The sequence below is a fragment of the Molothrus ater genome, chromosome 6, assembly GCF_012460135.2.
Source record: "Molothrus ater isolate BHLD 08-10-18 breed brown headed cowbird chromosome 6, BPBGC_Mater_1.1, whole genome shotgun sequence".
NCBI classification, from domain to species: Eukaryota; Metazoa; Chordata; class Aves; order Passeriformes; family Icteridae; genus Molothrus; species Molothrus ater.
This window is the reverse complement of record NC_050483.2, coordinates 50271950-50291737: the sequence shown is the minus strand read 5'-3', so window position 1 is coordinate 50291737 and position 19788 is coordinate 50271950. Positions and strand designations below refer to the sequence as shown.

The following is a 19788-nucleotide window of genomic DNA, read 5'->3' as shown; positions in this document are numbered from 1 at the left end:
GATTCTATAACCTGCTTGGTTTGCTCTCTTCTCTGACCTGGAGACTCCCCCATGTTAGGGTGGTTGTTGGGCTGAGTTTGTGCTCCCTGCAGCTCAAGCTGGTGTTGCTGTGAACCTTGTCACCACTTAAGCTGTTCACTGAACTTACATAGCTCCCTACAGTGTCTTCTTAACCTTTCTCTTGAGGACTTGTTTGGATTTCCTGGGTTTGAACAAAGCATAATCCAGTCAAAAAACTGAGCATTTTTCCTCTGAGAGTGTGCTTTTAGATGGGCACTTGACTCAGATCCATCCTGCTGTTCCTTTGTGTGCTTTGGCACTGGTCTAGGGTAGCACTTTTTTGAGCATATTCCAGTTTTTCCCTTGAGTGGCCAAGGCAGAGTCAGTGATTAGCTGTGGCTCCCCTGCTGGCCCTTCTGCTGAGGGGCCAGAAGAGCATTCAGCCTTAGTGCTGAGAGCCTTTGGCAGCCACAGAGGCAGAGAGGAGCTGTTCAGCAGGTTCAGAGCCAGCCCAAACCTCACCCCCGTGCCTGGTGAGTGTTCCTGGGCCAGAGCTGCAGCCAGAGGTGCCTGCTCTCCATGGGGGGCTGATCCCAAAAGGTGCAGGTGCCACAGCAGCACACCCCACTGGCACTGGGGCCCTTGGGTCAGCACCTGGGTCCTCGGCCATTCATGCTCAGCAGGAAGTCCTGGGGTGGAACAGTGGCTTCTACAGTCAAACCATAATAAATGAGATGAGGGAAGTTATAATTTTGTACTTTTCAGAGCCCCTTTAGCAGTGTGGAAAATGTTTGGAATTTTTAATATACTTATGTTTCAAAACTTTTCCTCCTGCTGTGACAGCTAATGGCCTCTGCTACTCCAATTACAAGTGGAGGAGAAATTTTGCTAAGATCCAATTGTATGGGAGGAACTCATCAAGCTGTAATGAGAATGGAGAAAAGGTTGTCCCAGCATCCTTTATTTTCTTCCCTGTGAAATTTTCAGATGTGTTTCTTCTAGGCATGGTTCAAAACAAAAGCCAGATGCTTTGGAGAGCAGTCAGCCACCCACAGAGCTCTCCAGTGACTTCTCTTCTGTGCCAGGCCACCCTGTCTGGTGCTCCTGTCTTGCTGCAGTGGTAAACTGGCCATTGCATTCCTTCAGGTTGAATATTACCATTTTATGTGGGGGTATTCCCTATTTTATTGTCCTCTAGTTTTTCTGGTTAGTGACACGTGCTTCCACTAGAAAAAACAGATGTCCTGGTTAGGCACTTGTGTGTGTCAGGCTGTGTGCATGCTGCAGCTCTGTGGCCTTGCTGAATACACTTCTCTCCCTTTTACAGCACTGGGAGCTGTGGCACTGACCTCCTCTTAGAGCTGTGCCAACAGCTTGGTTTTGTGAGTTTCTCAGTTGTTTTTTGAAAGAAAAAGGCACGTGTCTGGAGGGGTTGTTTATTCAAACCTAAAAGAAAACATCTTGTTCTGTTGTGGAGTATTTTGGTGCAGTCTAGATGAATGGGAATAGCCTTCAAAACTAGGAAATTACTTTTATGAAAATACAAAACACAATGTTTCAACTTTACTCTCCTTCTGTATCACCCACCCCTCAAACTGGCATTGATGCAGCTCTACAGAAGATATTGCTGTTGCTAAATCTCAGCTTTTTAATGAAAAAAACCTTTGATGGAGTCCCTCATCACCCTACACACATAGGGTTTTATTCATCAAGTCCTTCCCAAACTTGATGAATAGCAAGTATGTTGCTTCTGACACAATACTTGCCTGTACCCCTGTACCACAAGAAGCTTAAATGTGTTTTTTTTTTCTCTTTTCCTAAAGATTCATCTTCCAACTATATCAGGCAACTTGAAACAAAAGTGAAGCTGCTGGAGGATGACAACAAGCTTCTTTCCCAGGTAGGTTTTATTGCCTAATAGATACTAGTGTGGCCCAGTTCTCCTGTTTCCATATGGTTGTGTCGGACTGCCCATGTTAATGCACACTGGCTTTTGGTAAACATCCTGTGCAGGAAGAACACAATTCATAGACAGAATTGTGTTCTCCTTTTGTTAAAATTTAAAAATGGATAGAATTTGGTCTCCTTTTGTTAAAATTAAAAAAAAATAGGGAAAAAAAGTGAATCCTCTGTTAGTGTCTGTGTGTGTTTCAGAGAGGCATTAATGCCTCCCTGCAGAGCTCCTTGACCCACCTCTGCTCCTGGGGATGCCACGAGAGTCCAGCTCTGCCTGTCCTTGCTGTAGGATTTTGCCTTCCTTGCCCATTTACATCGACTTTTATCTTGTTGAAAGAGGAGACTGTTGTCAAAGGACAGCCTTGGGAATAGTTGTGTGTGGTGCAGGCTCCCAGCTTTTATTTGAGATCTTACTTAAATCTGAACAGACTCTCTAAAGGGGCACTTTTTGCTTGCATCTCCCTTTCAAATTCTACTCCACGTGCCACTGTGCTTTTGATCACTCGTGCTGCTTACCTGTCTTTATATAGCAATGTCAAGCAGTGAGAAGAAAACAGCCATTCTGGCTGGTATGTCCTCTGGATCCCCTGTGAAACACAGCAGTTGGTGTAAACAGGGGCAGCTCTGCTGCATTTAATAAGGCACTGTCTATTTAAACCATTGGAAAAGTTACCCTCTTTTACCTGTTCTTTGCATCCTTTCACTGCTTTTATGTTCCACCTTCCTGCGATTTTTAAAGATTTTTTCCTATACTTTGCTTCTTACTTCAAGCACTATGTTTCACTTAGTGAAACAGTAATTTTGTTCCAGATTTTTCCCAATTATAAGGGCTGGAAATAAAAAAAACCCTGGTAATATTTTTTTTAAATGCCTTTTTGCCAGTTTATGTTGTGCTGTTCTTTGCATTTCACCAGATTGGAGAATAGATTGTCCTAGGGTCACATTTTTAAAACATTCTCATTTAAAATAAACACACAAAAATAATAGAGAGCTCTATGTGTACTGAAATTTTAATAACATAATTTTGCCAATTTTTTTTCTCTCTGAAATACGCATTTTGGCCCGACTCTGAGCTTTTTTAAGGATTACTCCTTTCTCCCAGCATACTCATTGGCATTACTAGCCATGAAAAAAACTCAGAGGGCACCAAAGGGTTAAACCCCAAAGGGTGCTCAACTCACCAGCTTTGTAGTTGCTTCATATATTAATTGATTGCTAATTTGATTTTAGGTCCCCCGTCTTTCTCCCAAACTGTGGCTGAGCTGGTGTCTGGTTGCTTTAATTGGAGCTATTGACAGGCAGATGGGATGTGCATGGATTCAGGGATGGGCTCAGTGTGCCCTTGGCCCAGCTTTGTCCTGCCACAGCCAAGCACTTTACTCTGTCAGATCTGCCTTGGGAGGTCAAGAAGAAGTTGGTAATTAATGGTGAACATGAATAGGGTCTGCATAGCTGCATGGGTTTATTGCATTGTTAGGATGAAACCCAGTTAATTTTGGGTTGTGCAGGGCTGCTTCAGGCTCATCAGCCCTTCACCTGCATGCTGCCCTGGGTATGAAGGCTATGCCTTTTCCTCTACTGTCCTCAGGTGTCATCACCTTCTGGGCTGTATAATTACAAATATTTGAATCCAGGAGGGTGGGACATTACCTTAAAATAGCTCTGTGTTCTGGAGAAGGGCAGTCACATCCCCAGTGGCAGCAGGCACTGATGCCAGCCTGGCTGTGATGTGCTGTGCAGCCCCTGTGTGATGTCTCAATGGCTCTCCAAAAAGACCAGGATCCAACTTCTTTTAGATCACATTCAGGAAATAACTTCTCTTATTATAAGAAGGGGCTTAGCTGTCCTTAGGGCATCAGGACTGTTGAAGGACTACCATGGGCTGGCTGAACTCCCTGGGAATACTGAGCTGCATCACCTCCAGTCTGTCATACTACACACCCAGATCTGGATTTTTTTCTTTTTAATGAGAAAGATTAGGAAAATCTGTATAGACACAGGCTCACATGCATATGTACATATAGTTCCCAGCACTTTCCCACAGAGCATAATCCACTTACTGTGTTTTTACTTGCTTTGTCTGACTGGGAAGTGTTTAGCTGTTACTATGTGGATTTTGGGATAAGACTCTAGTCAGAAAGGATCCTGGCAAACTTTCTCCTGTTTTCAAAGTTGCCAGGTGATCCTGGCTGTTTGAACTCTGCAGTGCCAAACTGGCTTGTCAACACCAAAGTCACATTTCAGCTCGGCTTGGCTTTCTCCCTGGGAGTATTGACTTTGCAATAATATTTGCAGCCTGGTGTCAAGAAGTTCTATCACCAGTGTGCTGAGGGGTGATGAAACCTGACGTCCTAAGTAACAAAAAGTGCCTGAACATTAAGGGATTAACAAATCAGGGGTGGTTATGGAAGTCTTCCTGGCTCCCTTCCAACTGCTAAACATAGAGCTGAAATAGTGCTTCATCCAGAGAAACCTGAGAAGGCTGGTGCTGCAAAGGATATTTGCAAGCTTTATGGCTGGATTTATATTCCAGTGGCCAGTGACACAATACCCTTTTGCTGGCTGATGCATCCTGAGTGAGACTTGTTGCTTTATCTTCTTCAGCATCTCTGGAGTGAAGGTATGCTGAGAGGTGGTGCCTTTGTAGCCCCTTCTGGAATCAAGATGTTGATTGCAGGGGATTCTGAGCTTGAACTTTTTCTCCTGCTTCCCACATATCCTTTCTCTAGAAGCACTCAGAAGAAAGCCTCAGTGGGACAGGCAAAAGCTGCAAAAGCAGCCCAGCCCATGCCTGGCAGCTGCTGTGCACTGTACATGTCACCTGAAGTACAGATGTGCTGGGGTTCACACTTCTGTTTTTCTAGTGACTTATTTGAACAGGTTAATGGAGAGAGCTTTTCTTACTCTTGGGAATCAAGAAATACCATCTTACAAGCCACACTGCAGTGGGAGGAAAGCAAATGGAGATAAGGGTGTTACTATGATAGTCATATATGTGGGGGTTTTGTTGTTTTGACTTTTGCTTTCTAAGGAAGGATATTATGTGCATTTCCAGTTGGAAAATAATATGCTTCTGACATTGCTAACCCATCAGTACTCATCACTCTCTCCATTTTCCTTTCTCTGAGGAGAAACAACCCCAGCTTTTACTTTTTTGACACAGTTTATGCTGTGATGCTTTGTTGGTGTGACCATGTCAGCTAGAAGGTCACGCTCTTGGATGGCATCACTGTGCTGGCAAAGTCTCTGGCAGCAATTCTGGCAACCCACAACTTCTGTTGCCCTGGTTTATATTGTTTGGGCAGAGGTTGTAGCAAATGCTACTACCAGAAAAGACCCCTCCATCCTGCTCTCCAGTGCTGGTAGGTGTCTGTGGTGTAGCCACAGTGGCAAAGACCCCACAAAGCCTGGTGAGGATGGTGTGAACCTTTCTCCCAGGTGCAGCTGGTTTCTGGAAGTTTTAGTTTTGCAGTGTGAAGAAGATGAATGAAAGCTCTGAGAAATGTTGGGTATTGGTTTCAGAGAGCTTCATGGGCAGCACTTCTGTAGCCTCACATTCTCCAGGCAAGACTTGCACTGTGCTCTGCTGAGTGCATGCATTTGTTCTGTGCACCATCACGTACGTGAAGTCCTGATATTCCTCTGTGTCATTGTGGGAAATGCCCAGAAGAGCTGATGTTAACCTTTCTTTACTGGTGTCTGGTTGACCAGGCAAGGATACCTTCCATATTGCTAAGATACAATCCCTGAGGTGGGAGACCATATTTGCTTTCCATTCCTCTGAGCTAGAAGTGTCCAAGCACAAAATAAACCCCTTAAGCTCCTTCATGCTGCCCCTTGAACAAAAAAAAGGAATTTTTAATTACACACTTTCCCCTTAAGGTTAGAGAGACGTGTATTTACAACATTTAGGAGCTCCAAAGGTCAGTTCTGGGTAGTTTCATAACTAGTGCATACATTATAGAGATAATAAGGGTAACAAACTTCTGGCCATTCTTTCACACTATTTTGCATTTTCAGCTCATTCTGTACACACACACTTTTAGCTAAAACTGGAGTTTTTAGGCTGTGTGGGCTCATCACTTTTCTCTCTCCTTGTAACCAGGTACTGTGCACCATGGGCTGGCTGTCAGGACTCCTTTTGGTTTGTAGTCTCTGCTGAGCTGTGTCTACCTTTTCCCTTGAGAGCAGGAGTGCCAGAGGCATTTTTCTATTCAGAGATGCTCAGGGCACATTACACAGCTTTGTTTCAAAACATCCAGGTTTATAGAAACCAGGTGCATTGGGCAGGTGAGGCTCCAAGTAACTGGACATTTGAAAATGAAGTCCTGGTGCCTCTTTCACAAGTCCCCTGGTGCAGAAACAAAAAATTCTTCTCTAGGGAGTGACAGCCCTTGAGATTTATGAGTATTTAATTAAAATTGCCAAATAGACTTCAGTAGCAGCACTTGACAGCAGTTCAGCCTGCTAGCTGCCTGGGATTTAGAGTTTCCTTGCAAGATCTTTAGAGCATCCCTACAAGTTCTTGAAAACTGTTCTTAGTCTCACTTTTAAGAAATTGCATGCTTTTCCTGAATTAAAAGGCTGCAGCTAAATGAGTTAATAAAATATTAACTAATTTAATAGTAGGAATGGTAGATATTATTAACTCATTAGATAGTAGGCAGTGCCTGAAACACTGCTATTGAAACAGGGCTGAGGTGTTTGAGCAAGGAACTTCCATGGTCACAGCATCTGCAGGCTGCCACAATTCTTGGGCAAATTGGATTTTGGCACAACCATGCACTCAGCAGGCAGTTTCCAGCACATCCTTCTGAAAACAAGAGGGAAAATCTGGACCCCAGGGCCAAAAGGAGCCTGACAATCGTTAGCACTGCAAAGAACAAAGATGTAAATGCCATTCAGTGGAGAGAAGTGCCATTCTGATCTCTTCCCAAGGAGGAGAAAAAGAAATTGCCCACAATGTGCTGGCTGGCTTCAGCAGAGTCAGAGTGCAATTTCCCCTGTTATTTTATTATCAGCCACTTCTGTGCCAAGTCTGCCATTAACAGTTCCTGCTTGCAGAGTTGCCCCTGGCTCTCAGAGGTGCTGTAAGGTCTCAGCATTTGGGCCTCTCTGTGAATTGGCTCTGGAGGTTTGTCTGAGGCCATGGCTTGTGCCAGGAGCACTGCACACACTCACCACGACAGGAACAAAATTACAAACCTGTCTGATTTCCCCAAAGCCTGCCTATTGTTTGTGTGTGAGGAGGATAAGTATAATTGCTTTAATTTAAGGTCTCACAAGGGAAATAGGATTTTTTTTTTTGGTAATACAGAGCAACTCAGACATGAAAGTTTTCCAGGCAGTTGGTCTCCATTTAAATTCAGAATACTGAAGGGGATTTGCCCTCAGTTACTCTATTACCATTTTTAGTCAGTGTTTCAATGTTTAGCTGCATATTAATTTTAAGTAATGAAAAAGGAGATTCGTATTTGGGGTCACATCCAAATATTCCTTTCAAGTAAATGGTGAGAATTCCTACAGGACTCCATGCATTTTGGAGTACAATTCTTGAAGAAAGATTTTCAGAGACCTTCTCTCTCGAGACCAAAACTTTGATATAGTTTTGAGAATGCACTGCATTGCTTACATGTGTAAATGCAAAATATGATAACAGAATCCCTCAAATGTTGCTTCCTTAGTTGTGGAAGCAGAAACTTAAAAAAAAAATCCAACATAGCATGCAAAGCCAATCAGTGGCTGTTGTCATTATATTGCAAAAGTCCCACAGTGGCGTTTCCTTATTGCAAGAGTTTCATGCCTCCTTGATGTTCTCACGAGCACTGACTCTTCCTTCTTCACAAAGCAGCCACTTGTCTCCAGGTCCTCCCCAACCAACCAATCCACTCTTTTATAGCACTCTTCTTCTCATTGGTTACAGCTGTGGCCTGTTAAAGTCAGGTCTGCTCCTTATCTTTAATAATTAGCCCACTGCAACTCCTTAGGGGTAAGATTACTTTCTATACTACCTTTATTTTTTTATATTCTATCCCCCTACAAATGTCCAAGTGTGTTCCATTTCACTTCTTCTATGAATTACAATAACAAGACTGATCTGACCAGTCTGCTATCCAATAAGTTGACTTGAGATGTAAGTAACAATATGTACTTATTGAATAAAATGTTTTTTCTCCCCAGATAAGAAATGCACACTTTTATAGGAGCAGTTCAAAATACCTTCAAGCCCTCTAAGATAGTGGAGTTCCTTCAGTTTGCTTTGGACATCAGAGATTTGAGCTGCTACTTACCAAAATAAATATTCTCTGAATAAATACTTAGAAGTGCATTTGTGCACTTCTGAAGTGCATGATCAGTGACAGAAATGAGCTTTTGCAACTTGTAATGAAATCTGGGTGGTGTACTGTGTGTTCTGGGGGTTGTCACCTGTGGCATCCAGGGATTTTTATGAGAATGTAAATAGAGTTCCCTAAAAATCTAGGAAATATAATTCAAAAGATCTGGATCCAGAAGTCAACTAACAGATAGAAAGAGACATGCTGGGTTGATTCACTCTTACAATTCTGAGACCATCATATAATTTCTTGCAGCTTAAAATTTTGGAAGGGCTGGAGCTGAATTTCAGTGTTAGAGTGTGTGTGAGAGAGATGCACACGTGCAAAGCTCTGTCATGCCCCATTTGTTTCTGTTGTGGGTAAGCAAGAACATTGGGTTTAATGAGGCTCAGTTTAACCTCCAGCTGTGAAATACAGGATTAGTCATATCCTGTGCTTAACCAGCTTTGTAATAATTTCACTAAATTCCACTTTTTATCTCTGTATGAGGACAGGGCCAGGGAAAAAGCTCTTAATTGCAGTTAGATCAGGCTATGAAGAAGCCTTTTTGTGTCTTTGATACATGTGGAGAAGTTCAAAGTACACAGAGTCTCAGTGATCTGTCCATCTGAGAAGTACTGAAAAATGTCTTGAGGGGAAACTATGCAATAACTGCAGAGGCTGAAAACCAGATTTTTTCAATGAGTAAAATGCCAAATTCAAGCCCAGATCAAGAAAGATTCAGAGTCTGACATCTGAAAACTACTTGGGCAACAATGGGAAGGATGTTAATCATTCATTGCTTTGAGAACAAAAAAGCCTCTTTACTCAAAACTGTAAGTTTATGACAAGATTTTCAGTTTTCTTTTGTTTTTCATGAAGCCAAAAATGTAAATCTAAATCTTAATAAGAGACTTTTAAAGAATATTCAGATTAACTCAAAAAAAATTGAGACTGGCAGTAATTGATTCTCCCTGCCTGCTTGAGTCCTGGTTCAGCAGAGAGCTTGGAATATCTGAGTTCCTCCAGAGGGGAGAGACTTGCGTGCCCAGCATGAGCTGAATCCTGCAAGGGACCTTTGCTGCTTTATCAGGAGATGGTTCAGGTCTTTGTTTATCTCATTCCCAACTCTGTTGTTTTATGGCATGTGGGGATTGCCTTGAGGGCAGCCCAGCAGCACTGCTGTGGCTGTGATTTTGGGAGGAGGGGCTGTGCTTCCCTGTAGCCTCCTTGCCTGGAGTGCAGCTGACAGGAGAAAATGAAAGGTGACTCTGGGGGATGGTCCAGAGCTGTGCTTGATACTACATCCATATCAACATCTACTTCCCTGGAGGAGCTGGGGCAGCATTCTGTAGTTTCTCTGCTGGCACGCCCAGTAAAGATGCTGATTTTGGTTCTAATGGGCCATGATGAGCTCTATTAATCTGTGACTCTGAAACTCCAGCCCTGCAAGCCACAGACCAGACCTGGGCTGCACCAAATGCCAGTGGCTATAGCTCCATTTGGCTTTGTTAACTATTGAGCTGCATTTCTGTTTGGGTTATAGGCTGTGATACTTGGATCTCTCAGCCATGCCAGCTCATATATCCTCCTGAGCAAAGCCTGCCAGTTGTGTGATTATAATTATATACTGCAATTTGGTTTGAACTGATTATCTGAGTCTCCTGTGAGTTATGGGCTTGATCTTTCTCTGCAGATCTAAAACAAGAGGACAAAAATTCAGACATTCTTGAATATTAGCAGTGCACTTAAGTTCCCTACCTCAGTTGCTACAGAGAATGGAGAGGTTTGAAACCTGCACTGCTTTTATATCCTGTACCCCACTGAGATGCTAATAAGTCTTTTTCCAAGAATGATTTTACATGGTAGAATCTGCTAAGCCTCTTACCGACTGTCTCCTGCCTTTCCCAAAGTTGTTAGCTCCCCCAACATTAGAGAATTCCAGCTGTCACCAATGCAGCCAGGTGAAATCTGGTTGCCCCTCCAGCTTCTGTGAACACAGATCATGATGTGAGGGGGAAGTCAGAGCCTAGGCAGAAGTGGGGATCCTCACCCCTGTGTTACATTTGTGAATGGCCACAATCCAGCCATGGCACAATGCCCAAATGCATTTCCAATTCTACATGAAGTACTAAAAATGGATATACTGATGGAGCTGGCTGAGGCTGTGCTTGTGACCTCCTGGCTGAATACTGAAGAGGGAATCAGGAGAGTGGGTGTTTGACAGACCCTTATCCCCTAAAGCCTTTGTCACCAGTTCAAGTGATCCCCAGATGTGTTGCATGTACAACAGGGATATGAACCAGTGTAAAGGAATTTAATCTCTCCTGTTGCAGAAAGCTCATATTATTGCATGACATGGAGGATGTTAAATAGTTTTAATCTCATCCCTTAATTTTTTTTCCTTATTTGCAGAGTTCTTTCAAAATCAAATCTGTTGATTTTTTATTGCACTCTCATGTGTGGGATTTCCAACTTGCCTGATAAATGCTGCTGAAGCTAATGGGACTCTTCACATATACTTAAAGTCAGATATGTGCTATGCTGAGCTTATTTTTGCCTGAAAGTCTTGTAGTGATAACTGCAATTACTGAACCTTAATTCAATTATTTGCTAGCTTCACACAGTGAAATTGCCCATCCCTCAGATTCCTGGTGCATGAGACACTAAAACATGGACTAATGAGATAAGGGGGAAATGTTTGTGCTAGGTTGTGTGATAGGGGATGTTCTCTGGGGCACAGGGCTGCCTGACAGGGCTAATCCCTGCTGGTGCTGAGAATCAGGGCCCATTGCCCTGGTGCCCCTGTGAGAGCTGTGCAAGGCAGGTGCTTTGCACCACCTCCTGTGTGTTGAGATGTGTTTGTGCTTTGCTTTAGCTCAGTAAAATGTCACTGCTCTGCCTTGGGCCAGCTCCTTGTTACAGGGTGTCACCATGATATTTTCTGAAAAATCCCTTCACCAGGATTTTTCTCCTGAGAAGCTGAGAAGCTTTAGAAAAGAAATGTAAACAATAATTATCTGATTGCTTGGAATGTGGCCTGGAGGTTGCTCACCAACAGGTGCATCTTTGATTGCTTCCATGCAAATTGTTTTTAATTAATGACCAATCCCAGTCCAGCTGTGTCAGACTCTCTGGTCAGTCACGGGTTTTTATTATCATTCTTGGCTGGCCTCCTGATGTCTCTTTTCTCTATAGTTTAGTATTGTATTAGTATATGATATAATATAATATATATAATATAATATAATATAATATAATATAATATAATATAAGCCTTCTAAGAACTTGGAGTCAGAGTCTCATCTCTCACCCCATCCTGGGAACCCTCACAACACCACAACAACAGGGCTGTGTGCTCTGATAGTGCCTTTGACCTCTGCAGGTGTGCTGGAGTGTGGTAGCTGAGAAGAAGAGTAAGGTGATCAAGCTTTACCAGCTGTTTGGGGGGTTCACCATGCTCTGAATCTGGACAGTAAGGTATTAGTGTTTGTGCAGATGGGTTCCACAAGGCTTCATTCACAAATATAGGGAAAGGGGTTGAAGTTCAGATAATGATGTTGTCTTACCAAGTAACTCAATATTGACACCTGCATATTAGACCTTTGGTCACCTGTGGTAAAGATATGGGGTTTTTTCAAGATAATAAAATAACTTTATTTGGGTTAAGTTTCCACGTGTATAATGTTCTTCTGTTCCCTTCTAGCTGGCTGAGTGCAACAGCTTCCCAGGAAATTTCAGTAAGGCAGAGAGAGCTAATGTATCCACAAGCAGCTTTTTGGAAGTGGGGGGCTGCCTTTAGTACTGCTGCTGATTGTTTAGGGCTCTGATTGCTTATTCTATTGCTTCACTTGCTAATGTTGGTGATTTCCATTTTTTAATCATCTGAATGTATAAATATGCCACTAATTTATTTTTATTTCTGCCCTGTTCTTGTGCAAAAGACATTGGTTAGTAATATCTGTGTTTTGGCCAAGTTCAAATCAATGCCATTTGCCTATGTGAAGAGAAGTGTGCACTTTCAGCTAAACTGCTACAGGAAATAACAGAAAAAGGTCTTGAGCTAAATCTTCCATTTAATTACTCAGTTGCAAACAATGGGTTGTTGAGTGTCAAAATTGAGGCAGTTTCAATTACTGGAACAATTATGGTTTAGAGTATTGTTGCTGGTAGGTTAAGAATTTATATTACAGTGACAGACAAGTAATCCAGGTAATGGGCAGTGCAAGAGTCCATAAAGATGAAGGCAGCCTGACACAGTGGGCTGAAATAAAACCTTCTGCATTTTTTTTCTCTTCACAAATGTATATAATCAAAAGCCAGGGTCTCAACAGAGTTTTCCATCTAACATCCAAGATTTATGGGTGAAACTAAAATCTGAAATAAGAGCATTTTTTTCTTTTTAATACTGGCATTTTTTCCCATATAGAGAATTACCCAAATCATAAGACAGGATCTCTATGGGCTTACATGGTCAGGATGTGATGCCCTTGCCCTGTTGCTGAGGACCAAGTTCATTCTGATGTTTTTAAATGATGGCTGAAGGAAATCCTGTGCTTTGTAAAAGGGGAGGTAGCCACTGAAAAATGGAAATTGCTTGTCTGTCACAGGGCTGGGTGATGGTGTGGCATAATAATTTGTCCAAAGAAAATCTTCTAAGCTAGTGTCAATAAGAGCATGTTCTCTTGTCAATATTGAGTTCCTTGCAGTATTCCTTTCCATCTATTTGCATTTCATGCTGTTACATAATTTCTTCTAAAGTTGTGTTGAAAGCAGATATAATATTAATACATTTAAGAGGTGCAGTGTGTAATCCGCTGTCTCCTGAGCTTAGTGCAAGTGGGTCTGCATTGTAGGAAAATGAGGCTGATTATTATAAACCCTTGGAAATGACAGTCCTTTGGGAAGTCTGCTGTCAGTGACTCATGTATGCTTGATTTTCTGTGTTCTGGACACATTTTGCCATCCCTTTATACTCCCCAGAGCTAAACAGAAAGGGGCCTTCAATTTGGTGCTTTGTTGTGTGTTTTTAAAAAAGGCTTGTGAAAGAAGTGAGGAGAGAAAGTTCTCACAGTGCAGGAGGTTAGAAATGAGTTTCAAAGGGGTGGAGAGAGCTGTGGTCCTCAGGTGCCTGCAGGCCTGTCCCTCCTTGCTCCTGCCTGCAGCTGGAGGATGCTCTTTGTCTCCAGCAGCTCTTTGTCACTTCTGCCAGGTCTCCAGGGCTGCCTCGGGTATGCTCAGGCACAGGATGCCCGTGTTTAGACACCCAATTGGCTCCCAAATGACCCCACAGCCCATGGGGAGAAGGGAAGCTGTGACCCTTTGTGAAGGCTTTAATATTTCCACAGGGCACAGGGTCAAACTGATCGTTTATGATTAAATCTTTTTAAAATCTGTTTTCAGCCTTCATCTGTTAGAATTTATGTGAAAGGAGAAAAAAAGTGTTTTCAATTAAAGGCTACTTATGTAACAACCCTGTTTTGAATGCTAATTCATGAATTACTGGGAGCTGACAGTGCTGCTTTTTAATTTTCCACGGTCACTTCAGAACATAATTCTAATTGAAATAATTTTTTGCTAATCTCATAAATACTGAGAACTTTCTGTCAAGTAAATTTCTTTCTGTATTTAATTTATGTTAAGAACAGTCCATTTTGTTGCATCAAAGTATTTCAGAATTAAATATTTGTCTTCTTTTTTCTCCCTTCTAGCAGAAGTAACACTAAAGGGTAGCAGAAAAGATAATTTGTCTGACTTGTCTCTAAGTTTTCAACACTTTATCTTCATAGTTGGTCCAACATGGCCACAGCATTGATCTGACTTTACTGGACAGAAACGAAGAGGAAAATAAATGTTTCTTTGTAGTACTTTGACCTTAAAATACCACAAACACCATCCATCTTCTTGTGTTATTTGTGTTATTTTTCAATTGAATCACTCAGCACAGCAGGTCAAAAAGTCAGAGGCCACCATTTCTTCTCTTTGCTAGCAGGATAGAAAGCTTTGATAGGAACAAGTGTTTGCTGTTTTTTCATTGTTTTGTTTTGCCTTTTTTTTTTTTTTTAATGTAATTTTAGTCTTTGGTAAGCACCAAGACTTTAATTTCTATCTCAAGCATTTAAAATTATACATTATTTGTTATGGAAAATATCCATTTCCACCCATCAAATTGCTTGTTTTCTACACTGAAAAAAAGTTGGTTTTTCAGTCTATTTTTACTAAAAAACTTGTTTTGTTGGCCCTACTCTTTTCTCACTGGTGGGAATAGACCAAACTCCCTTCCCTGGTGGGAGGGACAGGCCTGTGTGCATTTGTTTCATAACAGGCTGGCAAGGTCTTGGGCTTTGGTCCAGTGGTATCTTCTGGGTCACTCTGAAGTCCTGCCCAGTTGAAAAATTGATCAATAACTGTTTTGTTGTTTTTTGTGAGTGCTGAGGAGTGATTGTGTTGGAATGACAGTGGTGGGGTGCCAGTGCTGGCTGTGTGTGGCTCAGGTTTGTGCTGCCAGGGGAAGGTGCTGGCTCTGCTGGCTTGTCCCTGTGCTCATCAGGAAGTGCTGAGCAGGACCAAGGGCAGGTCTTGCACTTTTGTACCACTGTGAAAGTCAGGACATGCTTCCTTTATCTTTTCTTTTTTTCTTTGACCTATGGATGAAACTAGGGTTTGAAAAATATTGACAGTAAGAGAGCAAGAGCCACTCTTGGAGCAGTCAGTGGCCAGTTGTTGGTGTTTGCTGGGGACTGGTGTGTGAGTCTCCTGAGCTCTCACTTGGTCTCCTTTGCTGTGTCCCTCCTTCTGTCTCTGCTCCTCAGCTCAGGAAGCAGTTCCAATAAAAGTTTGACTGAGACTGAGTGCTCCCACAGAGTTTTAGTTCAGATGAAAATGATTCTGGTGATAAATTTCTTGAAACTCCAGAAACGTGAAGTGATTTTACCTGAAGGATAATTTATTATAGATATGTTGCCCTTTAGTTGAGATAATCTCCAGCAATGATGATGAACAGAGATGATCAGGGATTCTACTTTTAAAATGTCTTTCTGACTAGAAAAGCAATTTGGGATCCACTTACATCTCAGTAATGAAAATTGGGTAAGGTAATAAGAGATTTCATTTTGTGAGTGAATTGACAATGCAAATACCAGGATTTTTAATTTAGGTTTAAGTGGAGTAATGGCTACTCATTCTGATGCATCATTAGTCATATTGCTTTTTAATGAGGGATTCACTTTCTTTCCCTGGTTAGCTCCAACACTGATAGCAAAGCCCAAGGAATGTGCAAATGTTTAGGGAGGTCTGTTGAATATGTGTCATTGCAGCATTTTAATTTTAGAAAGGGAGAAAAAGCAGTTTTCTTTCTATGGTGTAAAAACACACATTTCCCTTTAGTACAGGGAAGATAAATGGTGCAGAGCTGTGATTGGTAGCCTGTTGTAAAAAACCACAAGCAATAAAGTAAGATGCATTCCCAAATAACTTCTAGAAAATATAGAAGGAAAATTGCATTGAGCGCAGGGCTCATGAAAGAGGCTTTATGACAGACAGTGGGAGGAAAAAGTTTACTCTGCCCATCTCTGACAGGGATGTCTTATAAATAATGGCAGGTGAAGACTCTTTTTGCACTAGCAAACCCACTCTCTGCTCCAAACACCTTGTTCCTCTTCTGGAGAGATCACTGCTCAGCGTTTTTATTTCTTAGATGTCTTTTCTTTTTCTTGTCCTATTTTTTTTCTCTTTTTCCTTTCTGTTCTTTAATTAAGAGCTTGTTTTAATGTTCATTGAACTCAGTGGGAATCTTTCCATCAAATTGAATGCATTAGGTCAGATTCATAATCAGCTGCCACTGAAACAACCTAACAATGGTTTTGTCACACGCTAGTGCAGTCTTAAATGGGATTTGCTTTAAAAAAAGCAATAGAACTAATCCATTATAAACACTTGTTAGAGCAGAGTTTTGACTGTATCTGTGTATTTACCAACACAATTTCAACCAATTTAAGCCAAATTGAAATCAGCGCAGACTTTTTCTCCAGGCAGGAGCATAGGGCAGTTAATTAAATTAATTTAAACTAGTGTGGGTTTAGTGACAGCAGTGTGATACTGGGTGTTGTCTGGACTTGGTTTGGTTGTCTCCCTTCCTTAGCTGGGAAGAGCATTTTGACTTTCTGTGAGGACAAGCTGTAATGTGAGGAAACACGTGGGGAATCCAAGGTAGACCAACCCATTTGGATTTTGGGGCAAACCAGCAAGTTTCTGGGATGCAAATGTCCAGCAAATCTCTCTTTCTCAGACCTGGTTTTACATTTCTGGTGCCCCATGATTGTGTGCCATCTTGCAGGTCTCAGCGCGGTTTTCAGAAGTCTGAGTAACCCATGGCCTCTAAACTGCTGAGGCCACACACTCTTCTGGAGCAGAGATTTGAGGGGATCTGCAGCCCCTGGGGTCTCCAGCGCAAAGATACAACCTCACGTTTTGGTTCTGCTGTTTTGTTCTGCTTTTCCCTTGGCCACACATCTGCCCCTTCATCCCAGATATCAGGGGAGAGTGCCTGAGCTCCTGAGCTGACGGCCCAAAGCAGTGGGTGGCAGGGCCAGGACCTCTCCAGGAAGCTGCTGTGTCCCCACGCTGCTGTGTCCCCACACACACACAGGAGTGGAGAGGGGGTTGCACACAGCAGGGGTGTGGGAGCACAACCAGCCAAGGTGAAATCCTTCCAGGATAACCACCAAGAGACATCACATGCCTGGGACACTGCCAGTAAACTAAGAGTCTTCTTATCATCTTCAATTGTGACCTGCTAACCTTTCTTTGAAATCATATACCTCCCAGGAATAGTGGAAACTCGGTTTTGCAGCAGTCACTTTTCAGCTTCAGAAGGAGTTATCTCCTTCAGATCTCTCTCTTTCTGACTCTCTGTTGTGAAATGTGAAAGAAATACAGGCCACATCTTCTCTCTTCATAAATTCAGGGGAATTCCAGATATCTGATATGCTGAACTCATTCTCTATCACTCGACTCCATGTGAGACACTGCAGCTCCCAGCAGATTGGGTCACACAGGACTAGCATCCATTTCTCATTATGGCTTTCTTGAGAACTGCCCTTCTCTTCACAGCTTATAAAAGGAAAGTTGATAGGGTGAGGCCTCCAGAATGGTTGTGAAAGCACTGGGTCACTGTAGAAGTTTTAACCTAAGAAAACAGCATTTTGAAATAAAGCCAAAGCTGAATATCAGCTAAAACAGGCCATGTAGCTACAAGAAAATATATATGACACTGATAGAAAATAATGCATCCACTCAGAGTGCATTAATTCTTCTCTTTGAGCAGGAAATGGAAATGAACTTCTGATGTTTCCAGAGATCTGTGCATGACAACAGTCTCCAAAGTCCTTGTTATGTTCAGGCCTTTGGGTTATTGTAAGGTTTTTACATACAATTGATACGATTTATGAGATTTCTTGTTAAATTTTATTGCTCCAATGATTTTTCTTTGGTTCTTTTGAAGTAGAAAACATAATTTCTGTAGCAAATGGCAGTTGAAAGTCTTAATAGAGCATAAAAATCTGAAAGGTCATGATTTCTAAACCTTAAAATAGAGGACAGTGCACTGCTTGATACTGCTAAAAATATGAAAAGTTAATGAGATGTTTATTGGTGATAAAGATAGAATCTTCTCCCAGACCTTTGATTTTGGCTGCTTGTGTATTGGCTTTTTCTGGGTGCACTTTTATAAATGAGAAACACTTCTCATTCTTCACATTTCAAGATCACAGAGAGTTAAAGACACAAGGCAGAAACTTTGTCCCAAGGTGATTTTTCAGTCCTCCTAACACCCAGTGCTCCTTCCCCTGTGAGTGCAGGCTGATGGTTGCATTTATCTGGTTTTTAGAGTCATGTTAACCACCTTCATTTATTTGACTATGTTTAAGACCTGTGGGTTCAAGCAAATTTGTAACCAAATGAGAAACTGTTCCCGTCAACACAAATTTTGCAAGCTTAGGTGAATGATAGTAGCACTGTTTACAAAGCCTTAATCTAGAAAATGTCTCTTGGTGTGGGTTTTTTGGGTGAGTTTTTTGGTTGGTTGGTTAGTTGGTTGGTTTGTTTGTTTGGGGTTTGTGGATTTTTTTGCTGATTCTGATTTAATCTGAAGTCTTAAAAATATTTTTATGTGCTTCTTAATAAATGTTTTTATTGAGCATGTAGGAACTTAGATAAAAATGCCTTCCTGCTGTATCACTTAATGTAGCAGACCTTGAACAGTTCACCTCCAGCTGCTTGCAGGTGTTTTCTCTAGGACTAGAATGGAAAAAGCATTTTATTCCAGTGTTCACTGTCACTGTTGGTGCAGGGAGAAGTAAAGAGGGGACAGATGTGGTCATGGGAAAAGCCAGGACATCAGGGAGAGCCCAGCTTTCTTTTCTGCCATTAACATGTCCTGTTTTCTGTTGTCTTTGCAGCAGTCCAGCACGGGGGACCTGCGGACTCTGAGGAAAGGATTGTCCCCGTACCACTCTGAGTCCCAGCTCTCCTCACTGCCACAGTACCAGGACGCCCTGCAGAACGTAAGAGACATTTCCTCACCTGCACAGGCAGAGCCATGGCTGTCCCCAGGGTGGCCATGGCTGCAGGGGACAGGCTGCCCTGCAGCTGCTGGTTGTCCCAAGGAGTGCTGCTACTCATGATTTTTTGGTTATCCTGTCAGCCAGGCTGGGATACATCCAGTTACAGGGGAGCTCTCACAAGGGATTGCTCACCCTGAAGCTGGAGTTGCAAACATGTAACAAAAACCTTGGGAGGATTTGGAGCCCCTGGAACATTAATCTTTGCCTGAATTTAGTTCATCAGCTTCCCAGCATGGGTTTTCAGTCTACTGACAGTCACTGTTGTGAATCTTTTAAAGCTAGGGTGGTGCTTGTTACACCTGCAGCTTCTTCTTGGTAAATGCCCTGTGCCTGCTGTAAAAAAGTTGGTTGTGGGTGAAGCTTGCCAGGTGTCTGGCAGTGCATGGACAGGGTTGTTTAGTGAGTAAGTTCTTGGGTTTTTCTGTATCACAAATGAGGTTTGGGTTTCCCAAGATTTGCCTGCATTGCTTCTCAAACCACAGAAGAACTTTGACTAAAGCCTCCTGCATAAGATGGAATCTGTGCTGCTGTGCCAGACATGGCTGAGGACCCCTGCCAGGTGTTTGCCTTCCAGATGTTTGCTTCACTGCTTGGGCCTCTAGGTTTGTGTGTTGATGCTGCTTTCCAGATTAGAAGAAGAGAATAGAAACAGTCAGAGAGTCCTGGTGGGAATGGGCTGTGAGTGTTGGGAATGTGAGCAAAATCCTGATGGCAGCAGAGCTGGAGAACCTCCCTGCTCCATGTCTGGGACACTGGTCAGAGAGCTGCAGGTGCTGTTGGACCAGACGTGTTGGCTGCTTGACTGGGAAAAAGTCATTCTGTAGATTTAGTGTATCTCTTACAGTTGTAAAGAAGGGCACAATGATAATTTAACAAAGTTTGCATAAATAAAACTC

General features: G+C 42.3%; 1 protein-coding gene across 2 annotated transcripts in view; it reads left to right on the top strand.

The window, feature by feature from the left end:
• The window catches only part of CCDC85C (coiled-coil domain containing 85C), a 108350-nt gene that overhangs the window by 66565 nt on the left and 21997 nt on the right, over nucleotides 1–19788 (top strand). Inside the window, exons 2-3 of one of the 2 annotated variants that reach the window (XM_054515057.1) lie at nucleotides 1824–1900; nucleotides 18731–18832. In XM_054515057.1, the coding sequence (XP_054371032.1) occupies nucleotides 1824–1900; nucleotides 18731–18832 (179 nt within the window). Of the gene's footprint in view, nucleotides 1–1823; nucleotides 1901–18727; nucleotides 18833–19788 lie in introns of both variants that reach the window. The other variant, XM_036383365.1, reaches the window with a different exon arrangement.